At 43.6% G+C, this 24344-nt stretch overlaps 1 protein-coding gene across 1 annotated transcript; it reads left to right on the forward strand.

The window, feature by feature from the left end:
• Positions 1–377: 377 nt before the first annotated feature.
• Positions 378–23321, forward strand: LOC104472119 (exostosin-1; the record flags this gene model as incomplete). The annotated part of the gene is made up of 9 exons (XM_010087674.1): positions 378–471; positions 3200–3307; positions 7044–7163; positions 12667–12799; positions 14131–14249; positions 15346–15441; positions 18223–18312; positions 21988–22148; positions 23150–23321. Coding segments are annotated over 9 exons (1093 nt in total), but the record flags the coding sequence as incomplete, so codon positions are not given.
• Positions 23322–24344: the final 1023 nt, after the last annotated feature.

Raw genomic sequence — 24344 nt, forward strand, 5'->3', positions numbered from 1 at the left:
CCGGGTCACAGAAGTGCTGCAACAATGCTTTCTGTATCAAAATATTTAATATAAGCTTATGTTAGAACTTGTACATGCCTGTTTATATAGAAATGGCCAATTATTGCAAAGGCAAAGTGATTTCCTTCATTCTCAGTTTCATCAGCACTCTCCCCAGCTCTCTCCCTTGGTGGTTGCTCCTTAGGATGAACAAAAAGGAGCAGGGAGATGGCTGACACACGTGTGCATGGAAGGAGCTAGTTAACCTGGTGATGAGCGGTCTTGGTTGGGGATGATTGTATCCAGATGTGTCTCAACAGCTGTTTGCATTTTCATGCACAGTTACTCTAGGACTCACCACTAATTGAATTTTCTCTTTTCTCCCCTGTTCTTGTTAGGTATGATTACCGTGAAATGCTGCACAATGCCACTTTCTGTCTGGTTCCCCGTGGCCGCAGGCTGGGCTCTTTCAGGTTTCTGGAAGCCTTGCAGGTAAGAGCTGCAGTTGAAAGCGTTGGCAATGCTGGCTGCAATTCGGCATGCAATAGCAAGGAGGAGGGGAGGAGGGCAGTGTGTTTCGTGTCCCTGGTGGACAGTAATCCACTTTGCAAAAGCCTGTCTTCATGCTTCTGGAGCAATTGGCAGCTTCTTCCCAGGAGGGGCTGAGCGTTAAGCTCATCTGAAGGGTGAATTGCATTACCTCCAGGAAAGGATTTCCCCGGACGTGGTGGGGCTGAGAGGTTGGACTGGTTTAGAGCACTATTTTGTCGAGCTGTGAGACTTCCCGTGAGAGACATTGGCCTCTACAAGTAAGCCCTGGGGCAGTAAAAATAGCTTTTTGTTTTCACTTAGCCAAAACAGACCTGCTTATGCATTGCCCCTCTTGCAATGGTGCCCGCTGAACATGCAGAAGGTGGTCTGGAGGCTGTAAAACCCCAGATGGAAGCTTCACATGAAGGTGGATATAAGCTGATCTCAGGGAGCAAACAGTGTGTCCGGGACAGCACCTGAATCCCCTTCACCTTTTAAAAACCTTTTGGTTAATGGTCTCCCTTTGTTTGCGGTTGGCCAGCAGCAGCGGGCAATGCAAAGGGCTCCTGAGCCACTGTGCCAGTGCGGCTTGGCTGCACGGTGATCACACCGGACACTGACCTGCTCCAGCTGCAGCAGTGTGACCTTTTTCTTGGGGGCAAGCACCAGCTCAGGCCCTGTTTCTTCAGTCAGCCATACAGAGCATCTTGGGAGACACCGCAGCTCCCCTCTGCACCGGCAACTGCATTTCCATGGGGGCTGGAGCGGAGGGAAGGGGAGACTGAGGCACTTCTTGGTGTCAGTGAGATGGCAAATGAGGACACCTTACAGAATCCTGCCTCCGGGTGCCCTTGTGCCATTTGGGAAGTGTCCCAACATTGGCAGTAAAGCTGTTAATGAATAGCATTGCATCAGTGTTCTTTCTCAACCACAAGATGTCCCAGCCTTTATTAAAGAGTATTGTTGGCCGCAACACAGAGCAGGATTCAGGTACTACGTGGAGGTGTATAATGTCATTTTAGAAGACCAGGGATACCCTTCTGTCTTTCTGCTGCTTCTCCAGAAGGTCTCCAGTAGTAGTTCCTGCATCATGTCTGCCGGCCTTGGATGTGTGTCTTGGACACCCCAGAGCACCACCAATGTGCTAGACACAGGTTTGACCACTGAGCCCCACACCTACTGTTACATTTGAGATCCAATTTCTGGACTGTCACTTACTCTTTGCTGCTACTCAGAAGATTAATAGCCTGCAAAGTGCTGTTCCCTCTCCAGCCTCTTCAGAGCAAGAGGTGGGACTGGCTTATTTGGGATGAGGCGTTACTTCAGATCCTCATGAAGAGCACTGTTCAGCTCTTTTCTCACTGGGCCGCAAGTCATACATCATCTCAAGAGAAGAGAGCAGGGAGTGTACCTCACGGTGCAGAACTCGGAGGCTCCAGGTTGATGATGATAAAATGCAAGCACTGAGGATTTTCCTAGCAGCCTAGCAGCAGTATCCGCTGATTATGATGAATTCCCAATTTCTATCTGGCTCCAGGGCATGTTGAAAGATGTAATCCACATTAGCAGAATGTTTTAAACATGAAAACACATTGCTAAGTGTTTTCTGGTTGGCTTTTTTCATGCACTAATGTCATTTCCTTACAGAAGATCACAGTTCTTTACACGTAAGCACTGCTATAATGAAGAGACTTAACCAGTCTAAGATCCTGTGTGTAATGCATGTTACCAGGGAGGGTACAGCAGTCTGAAAGGTTCCCCTTTGTACCATCTTTTGGGAGGTAAAGAAGGGATGGACCCCAGTGTAGACCAAATTCAGAGCACTTAAGCTTGGCTTGATCCAAAAGAAACTGAACCAGGCTTGATGCAGATCCTCTGGTAATAGGTTCTTGCATCACAGCAGGAAGCTTTTGGTTTGCATTTTATGTTGGGATCCAGCTGACCAGAACATAGTGGCAATCATTTATTTACGGAAATACCGCTCTATTTACTGAATATTTGCAAACTTTCTGTCTGTGCAGAGGAACTCGCGTAACTCGTAAAGGATTAAATAATTTAGACAGATTGTACCGGTATGAAATAGATACTAAATGGGTATGCTTTTTGTTTGCTTTAAGACAGAAAACAAATCCTATTTTTGTAGACAGGTGATGACAGGTGAGTTGTGTTTGTGCAACTGCCTCTGTTTGGAGAGGTGATATCAAACTGGGTAAGGAATTCACTGCTTTGTGGAAAAAGTGCACTGGAATTAAATATGATATATATTTTCTGTAAGGTTGCCTTGCAACATGTTATAAAAATCGAGGGAGTTAGCTCCCTGCTGAATGGTTCACAAAGCAGCGAGGAAGGCCATCATTTTGTATTAACCATATTTGTTACATCTGCAGCATTTTAACAGTTGTGCCTCATCTGGCAGCGTAAGCACCAGATTTCAAATGTCGCTCTCTGTGTAAACACGACCTTTCAGTGAATATGAGTAAGAACAGAGTGGGCAGCCAGAAAAATTAGGGCTGCCCTGGTGTGGTCTCTGGCTCCTGGTGCGCTTTGCTGCATTGCCTCTCCTTCTGACCACCTTCACGAGAGCTGGGTCAGAGTTTGTGCAGAAGACGACGGTAACGGTGCGAAGCTCAAAGCTTGCCGTAACAGTTGGGTACCTGCTAACAGCTGCCATGCCTCTGTGTGCGTGCAGGCTGCCTGCGTCCCGGTTATGCTCAGCAACGGATGGGAGTTGCCGTTCTCGGAAGTGATTGATTGGAACCAAGCTGCCGTCATAGGCGATGAGAGATTGTTATTACAGGTAAGAAAAGACCGCGGCCTTCAGCAGATCAGTTGATTATTACTGCCACCGTCTAAATGGACAGGGAAGATGAATCCAAAAGGTCAAGACTGTAAAAGAATTTTTATCATGAAGGGATTGTCTGTGTCACGCTGGCTATGAACTCATTTAATATGACATCATTCATTTTTTGACCTGAAGGTCATTGCAGCCACCAGGCCATATTCTTAAATGCAGGAGACTCTTTTATTTTTCCTAAGAGCATGAAATTTCTTCTGGTGTGGAGCACCTGGATGCCTCTCTGAGACGGAGCTGTCCTGGACTGGGTGCTGTGATGAGAGAGAAAATATTTGAAGGCAGGTTCTGCTCCAGTCCTTCAGAAGTAGTTTATCTGCAGGGGACCCAGCAGCGCTGTGGCTGGCTGGCTGTCAGGAACTGAAAGGACTCATCAGGGAAGCAGGTATTTTCTCAGGCAGGAGTTACCACCTAACCGTTTTGTGGGAAGCAGGATCTGTCCCTTTTCTGATGTCTGGACCATGTAACATTGCTTTCATGTCACTTATTGTTCATTTCCTTCAGCTCATGGGACAAAAGCAGGCTGAGAAGTTGGCAATTCCCTGCTACCTTCAGCATCTATTTTAAATTCACTAGATAGAAGCGTAGAATCATAGAATGGGATTATTTTTTTCTGTTTCCCTAGTTGGTTTTATAGTCTAAATACATTCTGTAAAGTATGTGGAAAAGTTGATGTTAAGAAAAGTTATCGAAAAATTGGTTTTCCCAAAGTAGCGTTTGAGAAAATGCCGTTGCCCAGCGTGAAACTGAGACCCGCAAGATCTGGAATAGCCACTAAGTAGCCACTAGGAGGGTGGGGTTTTTTATGGTTGAATTTATCTCATTTCCAAAGTAGCAAGCTATTGTCGTTCATGGAGAGATGCCTTCAAAGGTACAGGCGTCTCGGCACCCCAAAAATTAAGTACCTTTGAAAATCTTGTTAGATGCATATTTACTGTCTGAAGAAGTAAATCTTTGTTAAGAGCTGGCCTCGCACACCTTGCAAAGGGCTGCCTCTTCTCCTTAATGTGATACAAGCTGCAAATATAAAAGGGCCATTTGATTTTTGCTTCTGTGGGCAGCACATTTTTCTGAGCAAAATTATTTCTCTCTTTAAATAATAATAATTTGCTGATCTTCATGCTTTCCGGTAACATGCCATTCGTTCTCCTCACAGCTGCTTCCATATTGAACAGCTACTGCACCGTTATTAACAGTGTTTTTAAAGAGCTGGCAGAGGGCCTGAATGTCTGCTCTGGGAACTGTTTTTGTTATGTTACAGTTTTTCATTTCCTGTTTGAGAGCAGCTCGGATGTTTTTATTTGCATATTCTCCTCATCATAGCACTGGGAGAGCTTAATCCAACCTTTCAGCATCTATTTGTGCGGGGTGGTTTTTCCCTTCCCCCTACTTATTACTGAAATGACCTTTCCTTAAGACGTCATCCAGTTCTAATAATTCCAGTGTAATCCTGACAGATTACTATTAATACATCATTTTCCCCACCTGTCTTTCTGGACAAGTAGATTAAGAACTAATAGGCAAATGCAGTTAAAATGGGAGCTCTGATTTTTCTTTCCAGCTGTTGCGATGGCGCAGGCACCAAGGCTCGCTTTTTAACCTTGTCACTGTTGTTTGCAGGCACTCGCAAGCATGGTGTGGTCTGTAAAATCATAACTTCTTGCAGTAACCTTCACAGTCAGAGCAGCTTTCCCTTTCAGAAGGCGTAGTTGGGAATGAGTACTGATTTTATTTCTTGCTCACACACATACGCATACACGCACATAATGCAATGAAATGAATGAGGTTATATAAAAAATGCCCCATCACCACTGTGAAGTGCCTTTGATCACATGTTTGCTGTTGATAATGATCCCAGGTGTAATTAATACACATCTGTGTACAGCCAGTACAGTAGTGTTCATTGTCCCTCTGCTTATTGGAACTTATTGGAAAAGAAATGGAAAGAAAGAATATTCACCTCAAAAGATGGAATTTGATGCAGTCATTTACCATTCTGGAATAGTGATCAGTTAGAAAAATATGTGCTAATCCATGTTTTTAGCTTCGCAGGAAAGTTTTACAGGGAATATTTTACCTGAAGACCTGTATTTTAGCTGAAGGGCCTATAGCAAAGGAACATAAAGTACCATCTTTGACAGCCTGACCATTTTCTTCTGTTCCACCTTGCTGGAGAGCTAACTCTCTTACAGGCTAAAATTCTGTATTACAGTTAGCAGTGTCTCCAAGAGGGACATCTAAGAGATGAAGGTGTTAGAGAGCAGAGCTTGTCCCATCCAACACTGCACCCTCTGGAGCCATGGTCCGGTTGGATGCAGTGTCCAGACCTGGATGCAAGCAATGCAGTAAATAATTTACTGATTCGTGTGGAAATTTTCTAGATATAAATTTTTAAAATCTCAAATTTTCTTCAGGAAAATGTTTCATGTGAAATCATTTGATTCAGGAGCATGAGAAAGCAAATAACGATCACTGCCACTTCCCAATATTTTAGGAATAAGCAAAGTGTGTCTGGCCAGGAAAGGGCGGGTGTGGTGGGCTGCAGGCAAACTTCAGAATAAGCTGTGATCTGCAAAAAGCTAAACAGCCCAGGTATATGCTTCCACAACTAACGACTTAGGGAAAAGACTTATGAGAAATGAGTGTCTGAGAACAAGGTAGCCTAATTTGAAATCACAAAAACGTAGGTGCAAAAGCATAACTCCTCATTCCTAGAGAAAATGAACACAAATCAGCAACGTATCCTGGATGCCTTTCTGATGCTGTGAGTAGCCCTTGTAGTTGAAGCAACTTGCAGTTAAATTCGCTTGATAATGTCAGTTTGCAGTGTCAAAGTGGTGTACTGGAGGCCTTGGTCAATGTCCTAAGCTAAAGAATGGCACGTGTGTACATTAGTGTCCCTCCAGTGTGGAAGAGGGACATGGGGATGAGGAAAGACGTAGAAGTGAAGCCCTCCCGTTCTGACCCAGCAAGCAGTTACTTTTTTAATGGTAAAGCATTGCAGCGGGACGATTTGTGTTTTATTTGTAAGGCGATTTATACCAGAATTAATGTGTTGATTTAATGGAGAGGGGAAAAAAAAGAAGCAGCCTTTTTGCTTGTGAATAACAGGTGGTGTGGGAGACGTTATTCTTTCCACCCACAGTAATTAGTAAAATGCAGTTTGATCTGCACACTCCCAAAAAGTAGAGTCTTGCTTAAGATGTTGCTATGTTTTCCTTAGGGCACTTAGTGTTGCTATGCTGCGGTAAGTGCAATTCCAGATCCCTTTAATATACTTCGAGAGTGAGGATTATTGTTGGACTCTGAAGACCTGCAGGTACTAGTTTGTTAAAATACTAGTCCATGAAAAGCTTTGGGCACAAGAGATGTATGGAGGAGCTCCTTACAGTGCCATGCCACAGCACTGGGGAGAGGGAGCTTTTGTTACCATAAAATAACCAAAAACTAAAAGAAAGGAGGTTAAAAAAAATTCATATATTCAGTAGCAAAGGTTATAAAGTGTTGTGTCTCATTCGTTTTACATCAGGGCTTTAACTGTTGACACACGCATCGCTGTCGGACAGGAGCGCTGAAGCTGTGCAGCTTGCTAATAGAGGAGAGGGCTTGTCAGCAGCATATTAATTTGATGAGAATGTGTTGTTTTCTGAAGCTTCTGACTATATTACATCTTGTATTACAGATTCCTTCTACAATCAGGTCTATCCATCAGGATAAAATCCTAGCACTTAGACAGCAGACACAGTTCTTGTGGGAGGCTTATTTTTCTTCAGTTGAGAAGATTGTATTGACTACACTAGAGGTGAGTAAAAATCGTCTAGGACCTTGCCGAGCAGCGAGGTTTCTGTGTCTGTCCACCTGCTCCTGTCCTCAGCCGGTGTCAGACTTTGGTTTTCATGACATGCAGTTGGTCACTGAGAAAAAGCTCAGCATCTTGATAAGTTTTGTCCCCTAAGGAAATACTTTCTTCATTATTGGAATCCACATTAAAAAACTGACACAGTGAAAAATGGGAGCTACCCAACACATGGAAAAGTTGTCATGTGTGATCTTGCCTTCACAAGGCTTTGTGGTTTATGAATCACTATCCTTGTCATTGCTAGTTAATGTGTTTCTTTAAGAAACCTATCTGGAATTAATTTTGGAAAAAATATTACTAGTAAAGCTCTTCCTTGACCATTCCTTAACATTTTGATGCCTTGTAATGGGGCTGTAGGTCTAGCTGAAGGGAAGGGGGGGCGGGGGGGACTTGTACATCCCTGTGTCTTATCTTCACACGCAGGATAAGGGAAAGGCCTGATCATCTGTATAAAGTATTAATAAATAATCATAATTAGACTGCTATTAAAGAGGGAGGCAGATGATCTCAAATGTAGAGAGAATCCTTTCTGCATTCAGAGACAGAGGAAAGATGAAAGGCTCTTTAGAAGTAGGGCCCAGGCTATAATATCAAAAGCAAGTTTCTCTTCTAATTGTTTCACAATTTTGCACATAAATTTTTGACAAACTTTTACCACTGAAAGTGGCTCACTTTGTAGGTGCAAATGCATTTGTCTTATGCTAATGCTTCTGCAATTGCATCCATCTTTCTGCACAGTTGTAAAGCTCCGTGTTTCCCGCTGTGCCTGCTTTCCCCTGAAAACTGCAAATGAGTGCTGCTGCCCGCAGCACAGGTTGCCCATGGCTGATCTACCTCCAGCTGCTGCAAGACAGTCCCTTAATTTTTTCTGTGGCAGTGAAGAAATGCAGCCAGGGAGCATTTCTGGAGCCCCTGGCATAGCTATCCTCGCAATGCTCTCCTTGCCCTCGGAGGAGCATGTCTTCATCTGTGCTGCCTGTTGGGAGCCGCTCAGCATCCTCAGACTCCCCGTAAGCACTGATGAGATAGTGATAATTATCACAGCCCACGTCAGGATTGGACTCACAAAGCTGGAAGACCACGTGCCAGTGCTCACAGTCTAATTTACCCTTACAGAGGTACCCTTAAGGACAATCAGGGTGCCTCATGTATGATCTGCCCCTTCCCTACAAAAAAAAACGTTAGGGATTGCTAAAAAGCAAGGGGCACATGGCTCTCCTCGCTGCCCCTCTGCTGCCTCTGCTGGGGCTGGTCTCCAGGGGACGTAAGCTGCATCCCCCATGGCCTTGGCTTCCGTTGCATCAAGCTCCACGGCGCACAGATGTGACTTTAGTGCTGCCCTGGGACACGTTGGCCCACATGGCCGCAGGTGCCCAGGGGACAGCAAAACCCATAATAAAGCTGAAGCAGCTGGGCAACCAGCAAGCTGGCTGCTGCCTCTGCTGGGGCTGGTCTCCAGGGGACGTAAGCTGCATCCCCCATGGCCTTGGCTTCCGTTGCATCAAGCTCCACGGCGCACAGATGTGACTTTAGTGCTGCCCTGGGACACGTTGGCCCACATGGCCGCAGGTGCCCAGGGGACAGCAAAACCCATAATAAAGCTGAAGCAGCTGGGCAACCAGCAAGCTGGAGTTTCCGCTTGGAGGGGGAAAACTAAAGTGAAAACAACAATCTTCCTGGAAGGTTTAATTTAATGAAACTGAGTAATGTATGCCTGGTGTTGAAGTTATGTTCTGGTTTTTTTCATTTGTTTGCAAGAGTGGTTTTGGTTGGAGGGGTTTTTTGTTTATTTTTTAATTCAGGACTCTCAGAAATTTTTGAGACAGCTAAGAGGGATTCTGTACTTACGAACAGATACTCGTTTCACATTTCAACTTGCGTAAGTAACATCCTGAGTTAACTTTCCTTAGGAAAGGAATAAAAGAGTTGAGAGTGATTTTTGGTGTCCAAAATTGGCAAGCTATATATGCTCTTCTTAAAATCTGATCCTTGGAATTAAATTTCTAGCAGGATTACTTATTTCTGGTGGATGTTATCCGTCTTCTCTTGTAACACTGTTGTGTCAGAGCACTCTGATGATGCCAGATATCATCAGAATAATCACCTGCCTGCTGACTGCAGTGCAAGTACATCTCCACATGTGAGGATATCAGTACAGAAAGTCTTCACGAGCTCAGATGTGTGCAAGGACACCACACCTCCCCTCTGCCCTTTACCCTGGACACTTTTGAAAACATGAAGTCACGTTTTGAGGTCCTTGATCTTCTCACAGGATTTGGTAGCCTAAGCCAAACAGCTCATAGCCCAAAATGAGTGGTTTGAATCATTTGGCCAGCAATACCATGTTGCAGGCACAGAGGAACTAACTGTCCAGTGCCACGTGCTGTGGGTCGGGAAACTGTGATCGTGAGGGTCTTTCCCTGGCTGGTGAGTGTGAGCCCTGGCAGCAGTGGGCTGCTGCAGCCATCATCCAGACACATTCTCCAGTGTATCTGCTTTTTTTCCAGCTTGGTCTTCTCTGAAAAAAAGCCTGAAAACATCCCTAAATCCCAGTGTGTCGTGCTCAGTCCTCTGCTCGGGAAGAGGAGGGTAGCGGGATAGCACAAAGTACAGACAAGGAATGTTTGATGCTTGACTGGGGCATGTTGAGAAGCATCAATGATTAAGGCAATATGTGAACTTTTTGAAGTGTGAGAATGAGGGAGACAAAAATATTGGACTATTAATGAATGCCAAAAAGAAAAGGCAGATCTCACCAGGGATCCTAACCCCTTCCTGCTCTGATTAAACTTCCTGTCATGCCTCATCATTGGCGAGACCATGTAGGTGCTGTCTTTCTCTGCAATATGTGCAGCACTATACACTCTGCATTTTAATTGATTGGTCCTCCACGTTATCTTTTTTTATACTTTTCTGTTCTCTTTCTGCCAAGTTGTCTTTTCTCCTCTATATCATGACAGACAGCTAGGTTTCTCATGTAGACGAGAAGTGTGATAAATTAATCTTCCGTTTGTTAACTGTGATAAATCACTGAGGCCAGCTCCCCAGCCTGGTGCGGAACCGCACTGGTGATGTTTGTGTGCCCGACATGCACCAAAGGCTGCGTGTGCTGCACGGCACCAGGGGCCTGCTCCGTGTTAGAGCCGCGCTCGCTCCGGGTGCACTGAGGCAGCGTTGAATGCGAGCCATGTGTTTCCCCTGCAGCCTTGCTAGCTACCAGCGCAGTGGAAAACCCCATCATCTGTGAAAACCTCCTGACCATGTAAATTCGCAGACTTCTCCTTATCTGATTATGCCCCAGTTCTGAGAAAGCAGGAGGAAGGAGCTGTAATATTTAGGCTTTGTGGTAAACACTTGAAATATGTACTTTCTAGGTTCTGTCTGTGTTTAGTGGCATAAGTTGCAGATGGAGGAACAGCAGTCACTGTCTTTTTTTTCCTCTCCCCACTACCATGCAGGAGATTTGACAACTGATACACCTAACTTTCCAAACACAAATACTCAGATATGCTCTTGTCAGTGCTGGAAATACAGTCCTAAGTCTGTCATTCCGAGTGCAAAAAAAGTTATATTAACTTAGGCATGTGTGTGAATTACTGCATATTAGCCATGGTAATTGTCTGTATGCAAAATTTAGACAAGCATGCAAACACCTAACATTTGCCCCAGTTTAGCAATATGTACATTGCCACCAGCAGTGGATTGTCTAGCACAATGTAACTGGTGTTTTAATTTTTTTTTGTCACGGCAATCAAAAATTCCAGGAAAACCACTGCTTGTGGCAACACTTACTCATGTTCCGTATTGACCAAATGTCCCTGAACTCAGCTGCTTACAGAGATTTTAGCTTGTTTAGACTCCAGCAGCAGCCTTTGTCCAGCTTGTGTTGGATCTTTTTGCTTGCTTTTGGTTTTCCTATGCTGTGGGTGCATACCTTCTTTAGTTCTGTAGATTTTAAGGCCAGAATGAATGATGAGGGGTCAGATTTAGTCCAACTTTAGAGCCACAGAGTTTCACCCAGATGTGCCTGTGTTAAGGCCAGAGACGTTAGGTTAGGAGAACCAGTGTGTTCTTGGCAATTAGGCCCTGTGCAATGCATAAACTGCCAATTACATGAAGATGAGCTGCAGAAGAAGGCAAGGCGATCCTGCTTAGCCAATTTAGGGGGAAATTCTTTCTTTTGCCATGCCCCAGCCCTTTGCAGTAACCCAGCTAACAAGCTATAGGACAAGAAGAAATGGCCTCAAGTTGTGCCAGGGGAGGTTTAGATTGGATATTAGGAGAAATTTCTTCACCTAAAGGGTTGCCAAGCACTGGAACAGGCTGCCCAGGGAAGTGGTGGAGTCACCATCCCTGGAGGTATTTAAAAGCTGTGTAGACGTGAAGCTTAGGGACATGGCTTAGTGGTGGACTTGGCAGTGTTAGGTTAACAGTTGGACTCAATGATCTTAAAAGGTCCTTTCTAAGCTAAATTATTCTGAGATTCTATCTCTGGACCTGTCTACCTCTGATGTTCTGGGGGAAGGCCAATCTGTAAGAACGTGTGGCCAAACAGTGGACTGCGCTTAGAAAGCTGCATCTTATTTGGAGGCTGAATTTGTCCAGTTAGAGCTTCCCACCCCTAAATCTTGTTATGCCTTTGCAGCAAGTTTGAAAAAGCTCCCGTCAGTGCAAGACCCACTATGGTTCTTGCATACTGGCAAATGAAATGAAGTAACTGTAATTAGTTTTATAAATACATATTAATTGTACAGCCCTCTATCTTTTTTTATGTCTTGTGGTATTCCAGATGATGAAGTGGATGACCTAGCAATCTGTTCTGACCTTAAAAATCTAGGAATCAGTGTTTGTGGCTGTCTACAGAGACAGACAGTAGTTGCCAAAAGATCGTTTTCTGTTTCATCCAACAAGGAACTGTTACAGAACTGTTACGTGGAATCAGTACTGTATCTGAATGCTAATATCCCTTTATAATTAAGCAAAAATGAATAATTAGTGCAGCCTGATTTGCTGTAAGTCTTTGTGGTTTTGAATGCTCTCATTATCTCAAGATAATACCTAGCTTTGTAATGCCATCCTCAAATACTTATCTTCTGTGAGTTCTGGAAAGTACAACTGACAATGAACTAATCGGGCTTAAAACTGCTAAGATGCTCTAACAGACAAAATATTTGACTTGAAATACAAAATGCAATGAATAGCATGGTCCTCATGTCCAGAGGACTAATGAGGTGCGCTGAAACTTCCTGCGCAAAGCCTGAGCTGCTGAAGTGGTGCCAAAGTGTGCAGGTTCTGTGTTATTTTAAGAGAAATTAAGCAGAAAAGTTCGTGTGCCTCAGCTCTTTGCAAAATGGGTGATGATTCCAGGCGTCAGCTGGAGTCCCTGAAGCTTCTACCAGTGGCTCTTGCAGTCTATTTAAAAATCATAAATTCTCTTGTTTTCCAGATTATTCAGGACAGAATATTTAAGCACATATCACGTAACAGCTTAATATGGAACAAACATCCTGGAGGGTTATTTGTACTGCCACAGTATTCCTCATATCTGGGAGATTTTCCTTACTACTATGCTAATCTCGGTGAGTGAATCCTTGCAATAATCTAGTGGAGGAATTTCTATTGGAAATTTGGAATTTGATCCTTGAGTAGCATGTGCCAAGTGACTTATCATTCATTTCTAGTCAATGATGCCTTCTGTTTATTCTGTCTCAATCTTCCCTGCCCAGTGTGGGCTGGAATGTCTCTGACTCATCAACATGCATCACGTGCCTCTTGCTTGCAAAGATTGTTTGAAAAAAAATCTATGTCCCTTCATACTTTTCAGTTGGCAGTAATTAATGCCTGATTTGCTGATGCATTCATGGCCCAAGGGGGCATAAGAGAAATAGCTTTTTGCTTTCTTTGTTTATTTTTGCTTGGCAAATGGGAAAAGTGGGAATTTACCCATGGCACTTGTTATTGGAGCGCATAGTTGGTATGGATTTATTCTCCATACTGTGTGTCTTCATATGGATCCCACTAGAAGGAATGAACAGTGCTTAGGTTCATGGCTTTTTCCTGAAGCGGAGCTTAAACAGTGAGTTCTGCAGAGGAATCTGTCTGCAGGCTGAAGTGATCCTGCTACTTTTGGCTCAGCCTGTGCCATCCCACTTGTGTGGATCTTGCATTGCTCACCTGCTAAAAATTCACGGTTACCATGTTAAAAAGGGAGAAGGTTTCTGTGAGAATCTTTATGAGAAACGACTATGACCCCGCACAGATGAATTTAGATAAGACTGAGAGCAGTAATGAAGGGTAGACACCAGTAGGATCTGTTATTTTAGGCAGAAAAGGAAATCATAGCGAGACAAAAATACCAGAATGGAAGGCCAGGATGCAAGCAGCTCAGGAGGTAACTGGAGATGCATGTGGATAGGGATTGACCCAGAAAGAGCAAAAATCTGACAGAGGCTGTAATGGAACTGAGGAAACTGAACAAGCTTCTGGAAGTCACGGAGATAATCTGTAGAAAACATCGAGCATCCAGAGCCAGGCAGCAAAACAGCCTGTGTCAAGAAAGACATTTGATTGAAAAAACTAGATGTCAGTATTATGTGTGGGACAATCTGGATAAAAGAAAGAGATTGCGGGACATTTGTGGAAATAGTGAGTAAGAAAAGGCAGTAATTGTGTTGGAGTCGGGGATTTCAGAGGGTGTGGGTGTTAAAGGGAAGTGGGATCTCCTCTGAAGCATCTGGTATCCTAGTATCCGAGACAAAAGGAGATGGCCTAACAAAACATGGCAAGGTTTGCATTAAGTGCAGATTAGTTCTCCATCTCCAGAGTACTTATTTCTCCATCTCCAGAGTACTTTAATCGGTACTAACCAGGGCAGTTTTGTCTTTACTGAACATGTATCTCTTCACTTCAGGTCTGAAGCCTCTTTCCACATTCACTGCCGTTATCCACGCTGTAACTCCCCTGGTTTCCCAGTCGCAGCCTGTGCTGAAACTCCTGGTTGCCGTAGCCAAGTCCCAGTACTGTGCACAGGTGAGCAGCGCTGTTTGACTGTCAGTCACATTGGAGACAAAACTGCTATTGCAGGAGTGAAGAGCCTACTGACTTTAAATCTTCTCAGACCTGTTTCAGACCTCTGTTTCAATTCTCATGTTTCTTTTCTCTGAGATTTCTACTGTCTGTGACCTGCATGTATGGGAAACAAAAATTCTGAGTGTAGTATGTGTGGAACAGAGACAGTAATTAAACCCCTGTGTTTCATGGGGCAGGTCAAATAATAGCTGCACTTTAAAGATCAGGATTGCGTCTGCTGCAAAAGGATATCTATGCCTTAAGAGCCCCTATGTGATCTTCCTTCCTCCTGCTGTGGCTCTTAGTCTCAGCAGTGCCAGGATTTTGGCTTCTCTGAAGGAAACCCTGGGGAGTTCAGTAGGAGCACCCTCTTGCAGTGGAGCATCACAAGTGGTTTAGCCTTTAAAGAGAGCCAAAGTAAACAAGTGACATCCGTATGACCTGGCCTAGATAGAGACTTCCAGAGTTCCTGTCCAGCCTATATTTGCCTGAGAGGACGTGTATTGTAAATGGGTGAAGCTGCTGTAGGAAGTGTTATTTTTATACAGATTTGTATCATTGTTGTTAATTTTGAAATTCCTAACTTGAATTTAACAATTAGCCTGGAGAAGAGAAGGCTCCAGGGAGACCTTCTCGCAGCCTTCCAGTACTTAAAGGGGGCTACAGGAGAGATGGGGAGGGACTCTTGATCATGGAGTGTAGTGATAGGACAAGGGGTAATGGTTTTAAGCTGAAAGAGGGCAGATTTAGATTAGATATTAGGAAGAAATATTTTCCTGTGGGGGTGGTGAGACACTGGAACAGGTTTCCCAGGGAAGCTGTGGATGCCCCATCCCTGGAGGGGTTCAAGGCCAGGCTGGATGAGGCTTTGAGCAACCTGGGCTAGTGGGAGGTGTCCCTGCCCATGGCAGGGGGGTTGGAACTCGATGAGCTTTAAGGTCCCTTCCAACCCCAACTGTTCTGTGATTCTATGATTTTTGACTAGAGAACTGAGTCCTTAGGGTTTGGACTGCACTGCCACAAAGGTCTCTGATCATGGTCCAATATTCTCTTTCAGATTATTGTTTTATGGAATTGTGATAAACCCCTCCCAGCCAAACACCGCTGGCCTGCCACTTCTGTGCCTGTCATAGTCATTGAAGGAGAGAGCAAGGTAGGTGGAGAGAAACATGGTAAAACATTGCCTGTGTTCTCCAGTGGGACCAGAAGGTATTTTTCCAGCTGCTTTCGTGAAAGCTTTGTAGTTCCCAATGCTGTGACAGCTCCTTTCTATTCCTTGGCCTTTTGTACCCGCTTGGTCACAGATTCATGTTTCATGCATGAGGCCTGTGCTCTCGGAAATCACCAGCATGGCACTTGATGCCGTGAATCTGAGATTCACAGATGGGACCCAGTTTTGAAATGTGGCCCCAAGCGTAGGTAGTGCTGACCCCGTCTTTGGAGATTTCTGTCTCTCTTGCAGGTACATGAAAGTAGTGGTGCAGCTGGATTCATTGAGTCTGAACAGTCATATGCAAGACTTGGGGGTCAGCTCAAAAGCAGAGGAAGAGATGAGAATGAATGGTGTTAACCCACCTTTGAAAAGTACCTTCTCTCATAGCCCTGTAAGGGTACTGCTGCCAGTGATGGAATACCACCACCAAGAAAAAAGGAAAGGGCAAGGGATACTTGCATGGGAACAAAACCCCTGTGTCATCTTTTGCTGTGCAACACACTTGTTTGTTTGCTCTTCTACCAACTTGAAACAGACACCACCCAGATGAGAAAAGAGGCTTTTTTAAAAATCCACACTGAAGTAGATGATTCCTTTCCAAATGCAAGCCTGAGAGAAGCAAGACTTCTTGCTTCTAAACTCTTACGGAGATGGATTTGGGCTGGTCCCCTCTGAGATCTCTGTCAGCTGGCTCTTGAGCTCTGCATTCGCAAAAGGAACTTTTAGTTGCTTTGACTGTACAATCCTATTTTGAATTTATAGTCATGTCTTTGGTCGTTTCCCCCAGTCACCTTAACAAGGGGAAAGTGAGAGCCCTGCAAGGTTGGCAGCTAATGGCTCTTGCCTTAGCTAGCCATGTGAACAGTGTCAGGAGAGTTGCTGCAGGGCCGAGAAAGGCTATAGTGATTTCTGAGGCTTTTGAACGTTTGGGGGTTTTTTTCTTTCTTTTTGGAAGAGTTGCAGAGGTGAGGTAGAGGAGAAAATCTCTGACCAGTTCTGCAGTGTTTGTAGAAATTGGCCCTAAGCACTGTTTAGATTACAAATGAGTCTCCTGAGCACACAAAGGTGTGTTTATAGTGGACAGTCTCTTCCCTCTAATAATCCCAACGTATGCCAAATGGCTTCTTGTGCAGAAAAGCCGTTTGTTTGGACAAAGCTTGCAGAGCTAGAGCAGTGCACTTCAAGGGTTGCACAAAGGAACTGCTTTTCATCTTCAGACTTAACTAAAGCGTACTGGCAGGCACAGTTACTCTGTGCAGGTGATCACAGAGGTCTGCCTATACCTAACCTTCACTCTTCCCCATGAAATCAAGATATGTTATCACACCTGTTTTACAAAGGGAAGCTTTAACTTAAAAAACAAAAACAAAAACAAAAAACAACAAATAAAAAAAAACCTGAGTAGTCCCACCTGAGATACTCTTCGACAATTTTACATGGTCTGTAAAAGAGCTGGGGTGAAAACACCAGTCATCTGCCTGCTGCTTGCTCTGCTTTACATTGCATAAGCAAAGCAAAACCATCAACCCCTGTCAAATCGCCTCTTCCTCACAGCCACCACCTCCCCAGAGCAAGGCCATCATAGTGTTGGAGGGACGGTCTCCAGACTGTGAACCTCCAGATCGTATAGAGACAGGCTTTCTCTGCATCGAGGCATAGATTTAAAGACTTGCTTCCAAACAGGTTGCAGGGGATGCAGATCTGACCATCTCCATTATGAGGGACATGTAAAACTTCTCCATGCCCCTGTTTCCATGCAGTGATTTCCTCTTCCTGGGCCTGATTTTTGTAGTGTTTTCTTAGTATAGTAAATTGCAAAAGAAGTCTGTTAACTAGCCAGGATATTTTTCCTAGCAAATGAGAGAAACAAATAATGTAATGTCCTTGTTACTATTCGTCAGATCTCAGAAGGTGCTAATTAGTCTGCTAAAGAAACAGTATGGATTCTCATTTCTTGCTGTTATATTTTTGATCCCACTTTCCCATCTATTTCCTGTTGCTTTGAGAACTGTCCTGCTCTAGTTTTTAAAGCTTATTCTGCATATAGATAACATATGTATATAGTTGTCACTTAAGAAAGTGACTTTTTAGAATCCTGCACTACCAGTGTAATTCTTGATGAGCAGGTGAACCTCAACTGATGCTCATGTTCTTTTGCATATTCTCCTTTTCTGATGGAGAATGTTGCACCGTTTGGCCGCAGCTCCCTGTGGATACAACAGCAATGCACAGGGATGGATCTGTACCACTTTACAGGGGAACCATCCTGTAGTGTAATGTCTTCACACACAGCCTGCACTCCTTGGCTTCCCAGCTGCATAACCTTATGAATGCTGCAAAGTCCTACTTGGTGCTTCATTATCTTTGATCCTCACACCCTCTAGGAGGGCAGAGCCACAGTCTTAGCTACCAGGGAAAATGTCGTCCATAAAGAAGCTGTAGTTAGATCTAATTCTCGGTATAGACCACTGCAGTTTGTCACAAAAGGAAAGCAGCCTGCTCCAAAGAGGGAGGTCTGTTCAGAAATTACTCTTCAGGCTGTGATGACAAAAATGACAATCTTTCACTCTTGAGCTGAAGGGTCCTTTCCATCAGGCAGAGATATGGAATGTGCCTCAGACAAGAGGAAATAAGAGTGATGAATAAAATAAAGTATTTCCATTAAAAATTAGACCTTCAAGTGATTTTTTTTCCTTCCCTTCCTGCCTTGGATACCCATAGGTTATGAGCAGTCGCTTCTTACCCTACGACAACATAGTGACAGACGCAGTGCTAAGCCTGGATGAGGACACCGTGCTTTCAACCACTGAGGTAAGGGTCTCTGTCAACTTGGGAGTCTGCTTGGCTCATCCTGGGCGCAGCAGATACAGTCTTCTCTTGGTTTTGCCAGTGAGCAAATGTTACAACATTTCCTGCTATGCTCCTCAGATTTAACGCATTGCACTGTTTCAGCAGCCCTGCCACTGCCTGCCATCAGAGGAGCTTTTCACCCTGGTTAATTGGCTCATCATTAGCATATGGTTCTTCCGTTCTTTATTATTTTAGTAACATAGCTGCAGGCGGGTGTTGGCAGCCAAGAGCAGTCAGCTTTAATGCTCTGTTCTCACTTTTCTGATTGGGGTAGCTTTTTCCCCCGAACGTTATCAGTAGGTGGAGAAGGAAGGGGTGTCAGCAGCAGGGGACTGCTGTCGCTCTAAAAGACAGTGTTGCCACCCTAATGCGGGATTTCACTGAGGAATGCTCTCACCATTGTGCCGCCCCGTAAAATTGGAGATCTTTGCTAGTTTAAGTGTTAGAGCATTTGTGCCAAGAGCAAGATAGTGCTAAGAAAAGAAAAATGCTGTAGAAAACCAATTTTTACAACTGGGATGGGTATTGATTTCTGGAATCTCTTCCTGAAAACCACAGGGGAAACTGATGACAGTTTATATAGAGTGCAATATTTAGGAAATACATTATTAATGATGGCCAGGGAATAGCTTGAAAAACTCGATTTTCTTTTGTTTTCCCTTTTTTCCCCCCATGTTCATGGCCATTCACTTCTCCCCACTTTACCTTTATAAAAATACTTTTGTAATCAGTGATGGGGATCTTTCACTGATGCTACTACTGCTTATATGTCAGTGAAGAAATGCCTAACATTAGTCACCCGTCACTGCTATATACTCTAAGATGTTACTGAATTTTTTCTAAATTGATGAGATTGCAAAAAAAACAGTATGGATTTGTTGTTCTGTGGTTAGGCTGCTCCAGAGGGAGCCACAGTAACCCTCTTCTGCTGTGCAGATGGAAGAAGTAGTTGCCACTGAATCTTTAATGCCAAGATTTCACCTTGGTAGTTTCTGATAGATAAGGAAGAATACATCTGCTGGCAAAGCACTTGTGTTCAAAGCCCTGCACAGCCAAAAACACCCTCAAACCAAAAGCAATAAAAGGCATTTATCCTAGGGCTAGAGTTCCTAAGCAGGTTGTTGCTCAGGATGAAGGGTCCTGTCTCAGGTGTCCTGTGGGCCATGGTAGACTTCTCAGGGACTTCATTGCACTGAGGTGGTATTTACCACAATCCAGCTTGTGGATTCCATGAGGATTTGAGGCTTTGTTTTGTTTTGATTGGTATTTAGTCATCATCCAAACTTTGGAGTCATTCAGGCTTCTGGAACACATATGAAATAAATAGTGTTTCTCATTCAGCTTGGCCATGTTTTACTCTAAACATTCTGAAATGCAAATATTTGCTGTTGTGTGAGACAACATACACATTGCTTTGTAGTTCTTCCCTCCTGTGAGCAGCTTGCAGCCAATATTGCATGTTTGCACAGTGGCTATTGGTTCTCCGAGCCCCGTGGCCCCTGTGCTACAGAGAGAACCAGCTGGCCAGCTCTCGCTAGCACCCACCTTGCAGCTTCAGCGTGCCTCTGCCAGGGTACCAGGGTCAATGCCTCCCTTTGGTGGCTCTCTGTGAAGAGCTGGGGCCTTTCTGTTGCTTCAGTTCCCCCGTCACACAGCTTACACAAAGAAACAGGGCATTGAAACACTGACACAAAAACTTGTGGTGCGAAACTTCCCTTGAAACTGCTGCTCATGGGTGGTGGTTGTGGCAAAGCTCTAGGGCCCAGAGAAGGCAATTTAGAAACATGGTCAAACAAGATCACATTCCTGTTGGGAGGAGTCACCAGGCACATCCTTTGCTCTGTCCGGCTCTACTAAAGGTTTTCTGTTCCCAACAGAACAGCCCGTAATTGCTGTAGTGAGAGGAGCCGTGTCACGTGCGCAGAGGGATGTTTGTGTGGGAAGTAAATGGAAATCAGCACGGGTCAGAAGTGATACAGGGGTTTAAGAAACTGGCATCCTGGTTGGCTTTTCCTGCTCATCAGCTGAGTGGTAATGCTGGTGAAAATTATATAGGATGAGGACTGGGGTTTTCTAATAAAAGGAGTTTTCTCTTAGGATGATTGCTTTAGTGTGTCTCCCTGGTGCAAGGACAGATACTTGAAAGTACAAGTGAGGGCACTGAGTGCAGCTGCTTTATTATTTATTTAAGTTTGAGATTCTCAGACTTCTCTAAAGAAAACAGATGTCACGTTTTATGGGAAAGGCCTTTACAGGGAAAAAAAACCCTTTAGTTCTTTCATGTGGTATTGATTTGGATGAGATCAGAACTATCACAACGGTAACTGGTTTGTGCATATTGTCTTTCTAGTTGGCCTCAGATTCCTTGAAACAACTTGAAAGAAAATAACCAGTCCCTAACTTTGTGTTCCAGTACATGTGTGACTCTTCTGTTTCATAAAAACACTTGTAAATGAGAGAAGTCTGACAGTAATCACACAGAATGTGACTGTTCTCAGAGCAGCTATTCTTTATCTAACCTCTACCCCCTTGACTTTGGCTGGGTTCTTGGAAGGTTTTTCAAGCTTTTTTGAGCAAAGTTTCAGGTCCCTCTGGTACTGAAGGGAACTTGGTGTAGAGGGCAGAAAACAAATCCCCCATTTTCTTGGGTTTGACGGGGGCAATTAGAATTGTCTTTAATTCTTTTTAAAATTTCGGTCTAGCTTGAGCTCCAAAACCTAAGTTGAAGTGAAGGGACTGCCAACCAACTTCACAGTGATAAATATCTTTCTATATGTATTTTTACTAAACTCCTTTCAAATCTGGTGCTGATGAGCCTTCTGCAAACTACCCCAATCATCCCTTTCCTAGTGTCACCAGGATTTGTTTGGTAGGATCCTGGGGTAGCACTGTTCTGTCACCATTCCAGTTCTCATCGAGATTTGAGTTATTAAAATAGTTACAGCAAGATAGGAAAATAAAAAGAAACACTATTGACAGCATTTGACATCTTCTTGTGGCTGATACAGTATCAAGCATTTTTCTTAGAGTCCTAAAGCCAATTAACTGTGTGGGAATCTTCCTCTTTATTAAGCTATATGTTTGACCCTCTTGGTCACATAGACAGTCATAAATGTATGACCAGCATGGTCCTCAAAGGCTCAAAATGGATGGAAAATAGAAAAGGACTCCACATTGATTGCCTGTTTTAGTCTCACTGAGCCACCCTTGTAACTGAAGGTATTTGACTCCTGATTTTCCAAGCTTTGTGTTGAGAGTACTGAAATGGTAGGTGGGATGCACAAGGATGTGCAAAAGGTTCGGTTTACCACATAGCTTTTACCACTCGATATTACATGCACCTACACCCATTCTTTCTGTAACTTGAAAAGATTTTATACGTAAAGGGCAAGCTTGAAAATGTTAATGTAATGCTGTGATGCTCTAGACTCACTTTAACAGGAACCATTAAAATGTGCATAATTATAGGGCAAAATGTCAAGCAGTCAGTTTAATTTACTGATGAATACATAGAATTAATGTTTTGCAACAGTTCCAAGATTTTGAATTACGAATTAGTGGCAAGGTAATATTTTGTTTTGTTGACATTTCTTGAAACAATTTCAGTATTCATTTGGCCTGTGCTTTTGTCCACAGGTGGATTTTGCCTTTACAGTTTGGCAGAGTTTTCCAGAGAGGATTGTAGGGTACCCTGCTCGCAGTCACTTCTGGGACAACACTAAGGAGAGGTGGGGGTATACCTCCAAATGGACTAATGACTATTCCATGGTATTGACAGGAGCTGCTATTTACCACAAGTAAGAACCCAAAGCATCTGCTGTCCTCCTTCTGTATGAAACAAAATAGTAAGGGGAGGCGGGGGGGATAGGGATGAAGAACATTCTTCCGGGGAGGGGAAAAAAATGGAAAGATAATAAATGGGTCTACTTTTTATGGGGTAATAATTTAAGTTCTTGGTTTAGCTCTGGGGATCTGGTAATCATTATTGTGCTTGTTGGGTCTCTTTGAAGTCACTTGTATTTTGAGGCAGTCGGACTGCTCTTTTTAACATCAGGAATTACACACTTCAAAGAGTTCCCAGATTCATTAAGCTGCTCGGCTGAATGGCCTGTAGCATAGCAGAAAGGAGGTTACTTCCAGACCAGCTCTGGGTATGTGTTGGCTGACAGCTGCAGACTGCAAAGTCTTCTGGCTACACTAGAAATGTAGTACAGTGGACACGTCACGGATCAGCGTATTGCAGCATGATGGAGAAAACCCTTGTTGTTAGGACTTCAGCAGACCAAAGATGTCTCTAGATCTGAGGAGAAAGCAAATTCTGGAGTATCTAATCCACATTCCCACAAAGGAGAAGACAGGCCGTAGGAGATGATATAAGCCCAAAGGAGAATAATTTCAACAATAAGGACAGTAGTAGGCCAGTTTAATAGAGTTCTTTCCTTCTGAACGATTTTGAAAGAAGAGGTGGAGGACTAATTCATCAATGTTGTCTATCACATTATGGCAATGTGATGCTCTTTTTCCTGCTTCTTCATTATCTTGATACTCAGGTCTGCATAATTTCTTTCAACCCGGTTACAAAAAAGACATGTTTTGTTTCTCCGTTAGCGCAGTTTACTGTCTTGGTGAGATACTGATTTGTTCTCCCTTCATGTTGGAGGATGAGACCAAGGAAAGGAAGTGGTATCTCCAGAGCTGAGTACAACACTTGTGTCACAACTGAGACAGACATTTCCTGGGGTCTGTAATCCCTGAAAGCCCAGTGACTTGTATTAATAACACTGCTGTTGGCTTCCAGATATTATCACTACCTGTACACTCATTACCTGCCTGCCAGCCTAAAGAATATGGTGGACCAACTGGCCAATTGTGAGGACATTCTAATGAATTTTTTGGTGTCAGCTGTGACAAAATTGCCTCCAATCAAAGTTACACAGAAAAAACAGTATAAGGAGACCATGATGGGACAGGTATGTATCCACAGCATGATTTTACAGTTGGGAGGTATTGATAATGTAATGGTTTGACTTCCAGGTTAGGCTTACAGAATGGTACAATTCTGTCTCTTTTTTTGCAGTTTTTGGTTCAGCAAAAATTCAGCAGAACTGTAAACAGACTTTAGATATGCTTATTATAGTGAAGGAAAAGGAGAAATTACAAACATCTGTTGTGGATGACAGCTTCTCTTCATAGTTTTCTCACACTATGTTGTTCATGGTAATCCCAGACTTGTGGAACTGATGATTCTGGTGACCAAATTACAATTAAACTCCAATTTTCTAATTAAATATTCTGGACCTAAGACCTAATTATGGAATGCTAGAAGCAGAAGTAAATTTCAGAAATTTTTTATATTTTTAATTTAATTAATATATTTTTAATATAATGTATTAGGCCCTCCAGGTGCTATTTTAAGGTATATAGTGTGATTCGACACTGGACTGTCACAACAAAGGTAATTTGTGATATTCAAGCCTATTTTCCCGCAAGGTACATTTTATCCCACAGTGACACCATCACTCGCTAGCAGCCATTAAATCCTTGCTTTAGAGCCTCTTCCAGCTACTGGATAAGCACTCTGTCATTGCAGAAATGGATATACCTTCTAGTAACAGGGATACAAGGTAGCCTCAGGACACTTTTCCTCCTGCCTTGTGTGAGCGAGAAATGGGAGGAATAGCAAGTCCTACAAGACCTGCAAGTCCTAAACAACCTCCCGTTGGTGCTGCCGCAGTGTCTGTAATCTGCACTACAAACAGGACCAGGATTACTAGGGGGCAGGAGAAAGACAGGGCCCTCTATATTCCCCTCACATTTTCTTCTGTTAACATTACTTGGATCTTTGACTGGGGAGTGGCCGTGCCAGTTTGTAGACCTCCTTATCTGTGTACCACTGCGCTTTCATCTGAGGTATAGGTATAATTGAGCAATTCTGACTCATCTGAGTACCCAGGAGACCTTCTGTGAACAAGAAGGTGCCATCCAGAAAGTAC

The sequence above is a fragment of the Pterocles gutturalis genome, unplaced genomic scaffold, assembly GCF_000699245.1.
Source record: "Pterocles gutturalis isolate BGI_N339 unplaced genomic scaffold, ASM69924v1 scaffold14946, whole genome shotgun sequence".
Classification (NCBI taxonomy): Eukaryota; Metazoa; Chordata; class Aves; order Pterocliformes; family Pteroclidae; genus Pterocles; species Pterocles gutturalis.